We start from the raw sequence: 12,240 nt of genomic DNA, 5'->3' as shown, positions 1-12,240 counted from the left end.
GGGCAAAGGAAGTTCAAAGACTCACTAATGGGAAGAGCAAGAGGAAGAAGTATAGGGATGATGAATCAAAAAAAAAAAATGTAGAGAGTTATAGTCTCATTTCAATACATCCATTCTATGTTTTGAACATGAGGAAATCTAAATTCTGATTTGGTAAAAAAAAAAAAATATATATATATATATATATATATATTCGCTATAGTTCACAGGGGCACTTGGAGACAGAGTTCAGCAAAATAGGGGTCAGCAGACTTTGTAAAAGGGCCAGATAATGTTTTAGGCTTTGTGGGCTGCATGGATTCTGCTACAGCTCTATCCCTGAGGTGCAAGAGCAGCTATAAACAATAGGTCAGTAGGTAAATACAGGTGGCTAAATTCCAGTAGAAACTTAGTAGCACTGGTAGCAGTCCAGATTTAGCACATGGGTTGTGGTTTGCTGAAACCTAGCCTACGGCACAAACCACTTGATTCCCCTTTGAATATCAACTCCATATCCGGGTGCCGGCAAAGGGGACTTTACTTTTATAGAAGAGTACAAGGGATTAAAATTTAATGTTAGGGGTGAGTTTTTCTGCTCTCTGCAACTTAAAGTACATTTAAAAATAAGATGGATTAATGGATAGATGAATGTGATAAGCAACTATGGTAAATGTTAATTATGAAATCTAGGTAACAGGTATATGTATATTCCCTGAGTAATTATTTGAATTTTTCTGCACTTGAAAATGTTAATGTAGAAATTTTTAATATGGGGCCAAATTCAAATTTCTTAAAATATGTAAGGTTATCTGTAAAAATTCTTACTAAAATTAATTTAGTGCAATAGTCTTATGACACATTAGAAATATGCAGCTTAAAATGAAATATTTTCAAGGAATTATATATGCATCAGTTATACCTAAATTAGCTACAGAATTTGTACACATTCTCCATACAACTTTTTATCACAGAGCTTAAAGCTGGTTGCTGGAGAAAGCATCAAACACTTAAGTTAAATGACATAAATTTGGTTACCGATCCATTTTGTAGGGTTTGTTTTATTCAGACAGTCGTATAAACATTCATTTTATCTAGGATTTGAAGGCAAGTCACATTGTGATTTTTATTCAAAGTTCTGTTAGGATTATGGGAAAAGGTGACATGACCCAGTACACATAAAATGAGAAGTCAAGACAACCCAACCTGTGAGTGGTTAACTGTAGTGTTCATATTTTTTTTTTTCTTGAACTATATACAACTTTTTTCTCCATGGGGAAAGCTAAATGAAAATAGAAAATGGCTTCTTGCTGCTCTGTTGTAATAGTATTATGTTGTAATTTGAAAGTTATTACAGTTGTTCAGCTCTAATCCCATTAGAGGCAAATGTACATTACTAACCATTTTCAGCAAAACATTCTCTTTAATAATACCAACCATTAGAATCTACACAGATTTTTATAGCATTTGCCTTTAAGTATATGAATCTTAAAGAAGCTGTAATCAATGGATTATGTTAAATATTTTGATCAACCTGTCAAATATGAAGTTTACTAATGGTTCTTATTTTTATATCATGCCATCTCAGTCCATGAGGAAGAGAGCCATGGAGTAGCAAAATATATTAACCAACCAATCATGAAGGAAAGCCTTCCATCTCTACTCTTTGATGTGATGTTGACATCATTACTGACTGGTGTACTTTAATGCAAGTATGAGAAAGTAGTTCTAAAGTTATGTATACATGTAAAAATCACCCAGAGTTACAAGCTGTGTAAATAGTAAGAGTAGCAATCATTCTCAAAATTCCTGTGTATCTTAACACTACTAAAATCAGGCCAAAAGCATCTTCATTTTGCCTTGGATGCTCAGTTTCAGGGAGGAAGACCTTCCTCTGCCCTATGCTTCTTCTGGCTGGACTTAGAATCAAATGGATATGAGACAGATTAACAGGAAAAAATCAAATTTAATAGACCTACGTGTGGGGAATTCACAGAGAAGTTCCAAAGACAGTGAGGCAACATGAAGCTCACATGCGCTAAGAAGAGGGGTAGGACACAAAGGGGAGAAAGACCATTAACAAGAAGGCCAAAAGAGGGTTTTTTTTTTTTTTCGTTTTTTTAAAGATTTCATTTATTTGACACAGAGAGAGTACAAGCAGGGGGAGCGGAAGGCAGAGGGAGAAGGGAGAGGGAGAAACAGACCCCCCCCCCCCCCCCGCTGAGCAGGGAGCCCAACGTGGGGCTCCATCCCAGGACTCTGGGATCATGACCTGAGCTGAAGGCAGACGCTTAACTGGCTGAACTACCCAGGCACCCCAGAAGAGATGTTTTCAGGGGTGCCTGGGTGGCTCAGTCAGTTGGGCCTCTGCCTTTGGCTCAGGTCATGATCTCAGGGATCTGGGATGGAGCCCCACACCAGGATCCCTGCTCAGGAGGGAGGTCTGCTTCTCCCTCTCCCTCTGCCCCTCCTCCCTGCTTGTGTTCTATCCCTCTCTCAAATAAATAAATAAATAAATAAATAAATAAATAAATCTTTAAAAAATAGAGAGAAAGAGATGTTTTCAAAAACAAAGCAGAGAAGGTTCTTAAGTGAAGGGGAGTCTCTGTTAATAGCTCTCTTTTCCTGGTACAGTCTCTCTTTTCCAAAGTAAATTTAGGCAATTGAGGGGGAGGCAGAGAGCTTTTTTACATCTGCTCGGTTTTGATTACTTTTAACTCAAAATAATCTTTCTGCCGAAGTATCCCACCTTGGGGCACCCTGCCCTAGGCCCCTACAGTTGTCAACACTTCACATTTGAATAAATAGCTCATGGTTTTCAGCCTTCTTTTCTTTTTTTTTAATGACAAGATAGCAAGTACAAAGAATAAATTGGCTGAAGTCATGTTCAGTCATAAACAGTTCAAGGAAATAAAAATTAGGAAACTAAGGGAATCAGGCCACTTTTAAACCATTGAGTTAATAAAGACCAGAGTTGCTTTTGATCAAAACCTAGTACAAATCAGTAATGCATGGTAAAAACAGATTTCCACTGCTGGGTATTCTTCTTTAAATGGTTACTTCGCCGCTTCATAATGAATAATAAGGCAAGTGTAGTTCAAGTGCACTTGGAAAAGTGTGCTCAATCACACTATCAGACCAAAGCTTTTAAATAACCAACAAGCAAAAAATCTGATTGCACATATGCTGCCATAAGCCCAGAACTATGCAGTTGGAAGGCATGCAAAAGAAGTTTAAAGACTGCCTGATTTTTGCCTCCTAGTTAAGAGAAATTGGAAGTGACAGCTTAAACACAACACTGTTTGTTGACACAACTGTAGTAGAATTTGTATTTAATATAGCCCCCTGATTAAATGGGCTCTTAAACACATGATACAAGTGATAACATTTCTGTTTAAAATTCTTTTAAAATTTTATTTTCTGTTTGAATGAAGTTATATTTCTAGTTGGTTCTCTCTTATAGTAATTGACTGGAATAAGCAGATATCAGGAGGCACCTGGGAGGGTGGGCCTATGGAACAAGATGGAACTCTTGCAGGTCCTGAAACGCGGGTTGCAGCAGGTCAGCGGCCACGGCGGCCTCCATGGCTATCTACGGGTTTTCTTCAGGGCAAATGATGTGAAGGTTGGTACCTTAGTGGGGGAAGACAAATATGGAAACAAATACTATGAAGACAACAAGCAGTTTTTTGGCCGTCACCGATGGGTTATATATACTACTGAAATGAATGGCAAAAACACATTTTGGGATGTGGATGGAAGCATGGTGCCCCCTGAATGGCATCGTTGGCTTCACCGTATGACCGATGATCCTCCAACAACAAAACCACCTGTTGCTCGTAAATTCATCTGGACGAACCATAAGTTAAATGTGAGTGGCACTCCAGAACAACATGTACCTTATTCTACCACTAGAAAGAAGATTCAAGAGTGGGTCCCACCTTCAACACCTTACAAGTAAAGACACTGGAAAACAGTTTGAACATGTGAAATGTGGGCTCTTCATGCAATTGCACTTTTACTGCTTACTGTTCACTTGATTAAAATTGTTTAAGCAATGTCAAAAGGGGGAAAAAAAAAGGAGGCCAGGAGAGCACTGAAGCAGCCTTTAAACATTCACATCCATGTTATTTGCATGGTATATATGAAGCAATAGCAGCTCGTAGATCTAGCACACATTCTGGCCCTTGACCAACACTTATCTCTTATTTTAATGATAGCCATTCTGACCGGTGTGAGGTGATACTTCATTGTGATATTGATTTGCTGTTCCCTGATGATGAATGATGTTGAGCATCTTCTTGTGTACCTGTTGGCCATCTATATGCCTTCCTTGGAAAAAAGCCCATTTAAGGTTTCTGTGCATTTGTTGGTGTTGGTTTACAGTGAAAGAGCTAGCACGCACGAGTACAGGGAAGGTACAGAGGGAGAGGGAGAGAGAATTTTAAGCAGGCTCCAAGCCCAGCGTGGAGCCCTGCGTAGGGCTCCATCTCACAACCCTGAGATCATGACCTGAGCAGAAATTAAGAGTCAGACACTTAACCAACCGACTGAGACACCCAGGCAACCCTTCTGCCTGTTTTTTTTTTAAATTGGATTGCTATTTTTTTGCTATGTGTTGCAGATGTTCCTTACCTACTTTGGATATTCACTCCCTTTCAGGCATACAGTTTGCAAATATTTTTTCCCAGTCTGTAGGTTTCCTTTTTATTTTGTTGATTCTTTCTTTTGCTGTGCAGAAGCATTTTAGTTTGACAAAGACCCTCTTGTAGATTTTTTACTTTTGTTGCTTATGCTTTGGGTGTCATATCCAAAAACTCATTACCAAGACCAGTATCCAGAAACTTTTTCCCTATGTTTTCTGTTAGGACTCTTATGGTTTCAGGTTTTTATGTTTAAGTCTTTAATTCAGTTAGAGTTAATTTTTGTGAGTGTTATAAGATGGAGATCCCTGTCATTCTTTTCCATGTGATTATCCAGTTTTCCCAACACCATTTATTTAAAAGACTATCCTTTACCCATAGAGTATTCTTGGCTTCCTTGTCCTATGTTGGTTAACCAAATATGCTCAGGTATATTTTGGGGCTCGAAATTCTGTTCCATTGGTCTACATGTGTGTTTGCTAGTTCTTTTGTCTGAAATTTCAAATTTGCTCTTGAATGCCTATAATGAATTTTTTATTTAGTTACTGTTTTTTTCAATTGTCCAATTTATTTGCTTTATCTCTTTATTTCCTCCATTGATGAAACATAGTCATCATACCTTCCTTTACTTCTATAATCACGATTTTCTTTAGTTCTTTGAACATATAATGGCTACTTTCAAGTCTTTATTAAATACAATATCTAGTTGCTCTCACAGATAGTTTATATTGCATACTTCCCCCTCTCCCCCACCATGAGTGAGTTATACTTTCCATTTTCTTTGCATTGACTTATGTTTTGTTGGAAACTTCAGGTAATACAGGCTTTGTTCAATGAGTGGGGTGTGGCAGAAAAGGGCCTCCACCTCTCTGTCACACATGCCCAGATCCTAGCTTCAGCTATAGGTGCCTGTGACCCGGATGACAGATGTCGAAATCCTGCCCCTCTTGGGAAGAAAACCTTTTCACTAGGAACTGGGGAGAGAGGGAATTCTGTTTCCTTCCCCGTAGCAATCTAGAGTGTAGTGTCCATCTCACTGAGCTTGACCAGGGGAGGGAGGACATGGATGTTGGTTCAAATACAGACTCTCATAATTCTTACCTTGTTTTAATAGATTTTTCTTGAATAAATGTTCATCTGAAGCATTCCTTTAGGTTGATTTTCAGAGACATTAAATGTTTGTCTTTTTAAGTAATTTTTACCACTTACAATGGCAAGTGAGTCTGTGGACCTCTTCGTACTGTCAGGCCAGATGTGGAACCTCCAGTCTTCATTTTCATGACCTGATTTAAGAATATATTTTACATCATGACCTGGTAAATACACACATGCATGTGCAATGTGCACACTTAAATGTAACCAGATTTTACAGAATGATACTTTTTCTTACAAAATGTGACTCATTCCACTATCTTCCTATTCTATTTTGCTTAATTAAAAAAAGTACTAGTTGGCAATATCTGGGTTGATTTTTCCATCCACTAATAGATTGTGACTAACAGATTAAAAAACACTGCTCAAGTTGATTTGCAGTCTTCATTCATTGGCCCACGCATTTGTTTTTTTATTAATTGAATCTGTAATTATTTAGCACATTAGTTCAATTTTCATTTTTGAAAGTACACATATGAGCAAAATATAATTGTTATTCAGAGGACCTTAAAATCTACTTGGGAAACATTAAATGTGAAAATGCTATTGACAACAGACCTAATATTGGACCGTGTTAAGTAGAGGAGTAATACAATCCTATCTATGTTTCAGGAAGTCAGACCTGGTGGTGGTGTAGAGGTTGGATGGTGGGTGATGGGGAGAAGCCAAAATCTGTTATATCAATTTGAAAGCTTTTGCATTAAGTCGGCAACATGGTGTGAATCCAAATTTAAATGTTAATATGACAGTTGACAAATGGGAGTCTAAGAGACACGTAGCACATCGGGTCAGTAAAATACAGTGGTAGGTGTATTTTTAGATACAGATGTTTTCATATGCAGTGGAGGATGCCAGTGGAATTATTTACTTGAGAGGGGAATAGGAGGAAGAAGGGATAGGTTTAGGAGGAAATCGGCAAGAAAGTGTTTCTTTTCATGGGTGTGGATAATTTGTTTTAATTGAGAAAATATGAACTCTGAGAAGAACATTAATTTAAAAGTCTGGTAGAAATTGCAGGAATTAGGAACGCCTGGCTGGCTCAGTAGGTTAAGTGTCTGCTTTTGGCTCAGGTCCTGATCCCAGGGTCCTGGGATGGAGTCCCACATCAGGCTCATTGCTCAGCGGGGAGTCTGCTCCTCCCTCTGCCTGCCACTCCCCCTGCTTGTGCACCCTCCCTCTCTCTCTTTCTCTCTCTCTCTGACAAATAAATAAATAAAATCTTAAAAAAAAAAAAAAAAGAAATTGCAGGAATTGAACAGAAAGTGATACTCCATTGAGTGAAAATAAAAAATATTCAGCAACCCTAACATTTGTGAAATTATATTTAACTTAATATGTATTATGTAAATGTTTGGTACTATTATTTTTGTGTTTTTTAATGTAATGCATATAGTCACATTCATTTTAGTGAAAAATAGTAGTTACAAAAGAAAGCAATTTAAAGAGTTAGGGTATATTAATGTACAATGATTTTATTTGAAATCAATTATGAACTAAAAAATTTGCAAGAGACCATGTTGTCAGTATATTTTGACTTTAGAGTAACAGTGAACTATTTGAAAGTAAAGTAAATGACCGAGTTTAGACATTTACCAGTGATCTTGATGCTTCCAAGTTTATAAAAACAAAAAATAATAATATTCATTTGCACTTGCCTACTGTAACTGAAATACCTTCTGCTCCTGATCACATACATAAGAACCGGTTTCAAATTCCAGCACAACCGCTTATTAATTATGTAAAAATGAAAAGTAATTTTTTTCTTTATACCTTGTTTCTTCATCAAAAAGTACAAAGTAACACCAGCTCCCTCCTAGAGTTGTCAGAATTCCACATAGAAGGTAAATGAAGGGACCAGCATCCATACCTGGCATGTATGGCTACAAATGAATGAGATACAGGAAAAGACCTAAATCTTCACATTAAATAGTAAAAATGAGTGAGCCACTCTCTGACATTCACAGTATTGCTGGAAGGAATACAGGCAAGCATTATTCTCCTACTTTAGTAGCCATGTTATCATGGTGCGGGGTGCTATGATCTTTGGTATGAATAATATTATTGCTCAGGTCACATCATATTTAGTCAATAGTAATGTCTATAATGCCCCAAATTTGAAGATAAAGATAAGTACATTAGAAACTACTGCCCAGGGGCACCTGGGTGGCTCCAACGGTTAAGCATCCAACTCTTGGTTTTGGCTCAGGTCATGACCTTGGGTCATAAGGTTGAATCCCAGTCAGGCTCCACGCTGAGCACAGAGTCTGCTTGAGATTCTCTCCCTTTTCCTTTCCCTCCCCTGCTGCCCCTCTCCCTTGTCACTGCTTGCGTGTGTGCTCTCTTTCTCTAAAACAAATAAGTGAATTCTAAAAAAAAAAAAAAAGAAAGAAACTACTGCCCAGTTGAATGTTTACCCATTAAAGTGGTTTATATACTCCCATAATTTCAATGATTCTAACCATTCCAAATAGGTCATATTGCTAGGAAATGTTTTGTAATTAGAAATTACAAAAAGACAATTATTTTTGAATGATAATTTGTGATGGTGCTAATATCTATAGAACAAATTCTCAAATGCAAATTTCTATTACATTTATATGGTTTTAAAATGAGAATATTATAGGTGCCTTTCAGCTAGTTGTCAGAGAGATTTGCCTTCCCCAACACTTAATCTATAGGGGTTTCAAATGTAATTCCATTTACTCATAAATGCTTCTCCAAGCCCTCTGAGATTTCAGCTGGACAGACAAATGCTGGCAGTGATGGTCAGGCAGCCTCTTGCCAGAGAGACAGGGGCAGAATGATATTCCAGCTCTAGGGGTTCCTGATTTAGTGTCCTTCGAGCAGTATCACCATGTAATTTCTGTTTGCATTAGCCCTAGTCCAGGAGCATAAAGGACTATGGGAGAGGAGCAGGTCCAAGGAATATATAAATAAATTGTATCATATAGAAGTATGGTAAACAAATACATACACTTCTTTTGTCTCCATTACACCCTCTTTTATCTTTGCTTTTGGAGGAGGGAGCTGTGGGATAGAAGATAAAGATGAATCACTTGGGTGCCTGGGTGGCTCAGTCAGTTAAACATATGCCTTTGGCTCAGGTCATGATCCCATGATCCTGGGATAGAGCCCCATGTGAAGCCCCACATTGGGCTCCCCACTCAGCAGGAAGCCTGCTTCTCCCTCTGCCTCTGCCCCTCCCTCTGCTTGTGCTCTCTCGCTCTGTCTCTCTCAAATAAATAAATAAAATCTTTAAAAAAAACAAAAAACAAAGATGTATCACTTGGGATTTTCAGACATGCCTGTGGCAGCAAACAAAGCTTTAGCGAAGTTTTGGGCCCTCTGGCCTGTCCACTACTTTGGGGCCTAAACAGTCACACTGTGATCAATCTTTCTCTCACATGCACACATGCACGCATATGTGTAAAAAACAACAACAAAAAGAAAATGGAATAAGGCTGTACTCTAGTTAACGCTATTTTACCAATGTAAATTTCCTTGTTCTTTTGCTACTTTACTGCAATTATATGTCACTATTGGGGAAAACATTAGGACAAGAGTTCACAGGACTCTATTTTTGCAACTTCCTAGGAGTCCATATTATAAAATAAAAGTTAAGAACATGATAATTATAAAACTGTTGGAAATTTGAACACTAAATAGTTATTCGATTTGTGTTGATATTAAGGAATTGTTAATTTTTAGATGTGACAGTTTTACCCTGGTTATTTGTTACTTTTAGAGATTCACTGTAAATATTTGCAGATGAGAGAATGTCTGGGATTTTTTTCAACATAATATGGGAGGTGAGGAAGGGGGTGGGCATATATCTGAAGCAGGATTGGCCATGGTTTTCTAAATATTCATCCTGGATGATGAGTACATGGAGATTAATTCTATTTCTGCACATATTTGAAGTTGTCCATAATAAAAATACAATCAACAAAACAGTGATTCCCCATGTAAGCCTTTTCAAACTGTACCACTTGAGACTAACTGTAAATGTCATGGTCTTGGTCAATACCATATACCACCTTATTCTCTCCCATAAAACCTTTAATTCTGCTGCCAGTGATTTGATTGTCAAATCAATACAGGGAAACCAGGCACAGACTTTGTTCATAAAGCCTCCTAAGTAGTTAATTTTAGGAATGTCCGCTGTAGGCTAGATAAAATGAATACCATTTAAATTTGCAAATCTATTTTTAAAGAAGTCATGTAAGCCCTTCAGAACAAAAGTATATCCTCATTCCTTAATAAGCAAGTTCAACAACGTGATCACTTTAAAACAATAACAACACATTTTTCTGCCCATGGCACTAATTAATGCCTGATTTAAAAGGCTAGAGATCACTTTGGCACCAAGAGATGTGTCTTGAAACGTGTCCTTTGTGTCTGTGCGCCTGAAACTGGACACTGGCAGTAGGCATCTTTTCAGAAATAATTTGAAAGTTGTCTTTAACCTAAAAATTGTTCGTAAAATATACGTGTGAAATTTTTTGGAGAAATTTTGCCTACCTGTGAAATTTGCAAAATTGTATTTACCTTTGCTATTAGTGAAATGATAGTTTTAATCGACTTTTAATGCTTCACTTTGCATTTTGTTATAATTCAAAAGGACTTTTAAGGTATTTAATTTTCAACATTTCAGACTCAGTTTGTTTACGATATACCATGCCCTAATGAAAGTTTTAAAAATCTCTATAAAATCACCTATATTTAACAAAGTCCTTAATGGTTTATTAGAGAAAATATTTTAATATCAGAATCACCTTATTGTCATTATTTGTGCCATATTAACTTAATGTGGAAGGAAAGTAATTTCTTACTTTGCACTGGTGTTGACAACCTTTTTGTTACATTCTATAATTAGAACTTCTTTGCCGATGTTGGGGAGGAAGACCTTCCTCTGCCGTAAACTCCCTCTAGCTGGACTTAGAATCAAATTGACATAAGACAGATTAACAGGAGAAAATCAAATTTAATAGGCGTACGTGCAGGGAATTAACACAGGAAATTCCAAAGACAATGAGGCAACTGGAGGCTTACAGGAGCTAAAGAGAGGGGTAGGGTCTGAGGACACGAAGGGGAAAAAGAGCATTTAACAAGAAGGCCAAAGGAGATGTTTTCAAAAACAGATAAGGTTCTTAGGTGAAAGGAAGTCTTTGTTAATAGCTCTCTTCCTGGTACAGCCTCTCCTTTCCAGTGTAAATTTTGGTAATTGAGGGGGAGGGAAAGAGCTTTTCCAGCATCTGCTGGCTTTTGGTGACTTTTAACTCAAAATAATCTTTATGCCGAAGTGGTCCCTTTTGGGGGAACCTGCCCTTCGTCCCTACACTGAATTAAAGTAGAACAGAAGATAAAAGAATTGAAATAAGTTGACTTTTGTAAAGTAATATTGCTATTATTTATCTGTGATCACTGGGTGAAACCTTTTCTCCCTAGTTCATTTAATGCCTTTAGCAACGACAAACATCGACTATTGCCTTTACAGAACTTAACTGGATTAATGTTGCTTTCTATTTCTTGCTCTCCATTTGGGGTTGAAATCGCACAGTGATGAGAGTTTCATCAGGCTCAAATGGAAGAAGTTCTCCAACCTGATGTTTTACCAAAAATTCGAGATCATTGCTAGGTGGAAAGTTTGTGGTGAATGCCTCAGCATTTCTGACTAAATTTGAGTATTACCCCACTCTCTTTGTGAGACCTTGATGGCTAGAGCTTTATCCTGCCGCACTAGCACTACAGTTAAACATCCGTGCTGCCACGCAGCTGTGAGCCTGGTGCTTGTGACTTTATGGAATCCTTAGAGAATAATCAGAAGGCATTTTTAAAATTTACCGAAAAGTGTCACTCTTCCCAGGATGACAAAATGGAATCCTAAAGATTTTTTTCAGCACATCTTGTATTTATGGTATACCAAGGAATAACACAGTCACTACAAAAATGGGAAGAACTCAACACCCCAAATGAAAATTCAGTTATTAGCAAATTTATATGTAAAATAACTGACCACAACAGCTATCACAAAGTCTTTTGTTTAAACATCTATTCCATTGTGATGTTTACACTCCCCCTTAGCTTTCCACCTACTGAGGTGAAAGTGCTTTACAGACTCATTAAGTATTCCTGGCCTGAAGATGCATTGCAATGATCTGAAGTTAACTGAGTGACATTAAAGACTCAAGTAGCCATCTTCCTGCCAAGGTTGATTACATTTGAGATGAAGACGGTAAAAGAAGTTGAGGAACTCCTCGGTAGAATAAAACAGGGAAGGAGCACACTGAGTGGGAGAGCGTATATGAGGAATTTAAAATCCAGACCAATTCGAGATGCAGGTAGAAGGTCAAGTGCCGACTCCAAGAACAGGTCCAACAGTGAAACATGGAAAAGAAAACAGGGCACGTTTCGGTTGGGACTCCTTGATCCATTCAGCCAGTGTGTGCTGAGTGTGGTGATAGAGGGT

At 37.7% G+C, this 12,240-nt stretch overlaps 1 protein-coding gene and 1 pseudogene across 1 annotated transcript in view; one reads left to right on the top strand and one right to left on the bottom strand.

Moving 5' to 3' along the window:
- Positions 1 to 12,240, bottom strand: part of LOC123803765 (uncharacterized) — a 350,423-nt gene that overhangs the window by 218,117 nt on the left and 120,066 nt on the right. Inside the window, exon 4 of the mRNA XM_087860247.1 lies at positions 5,829 to 5,902. Within this exon, the coding sequence (XP_087716373.1) occupies positions 5,829 to 5,902 (74 nt within the window). The remainder of the gene's footprint in view (positions 1 to 5,828; positions 5,903 to 12,240) is intronic.
- LOC123803761 (NADH dehydrogenase [ubiquinone] 1 alpha subcomplex subunit 12 pseudogene) lies at positions 3,476 to 4,034 on the top strand (annotated as a pseudogene).

This window comes from Ursus americanus, chromosome X (assembly GCF_024610735.1).
Source record: "Ursus americanus isolate L20-20 chromosome X, mUrsAme1.1.p, whole genome shotgun sequence".
Taxonomy (NCBI): Eukaryota; Metazoa; Chordata; class Mammalia; order Carnivora; family Ursidae; genus Ursus; species Ursus americanus.
This window is presented reverse-complemented; position numbering and strand designations above follow the sequence as displayed.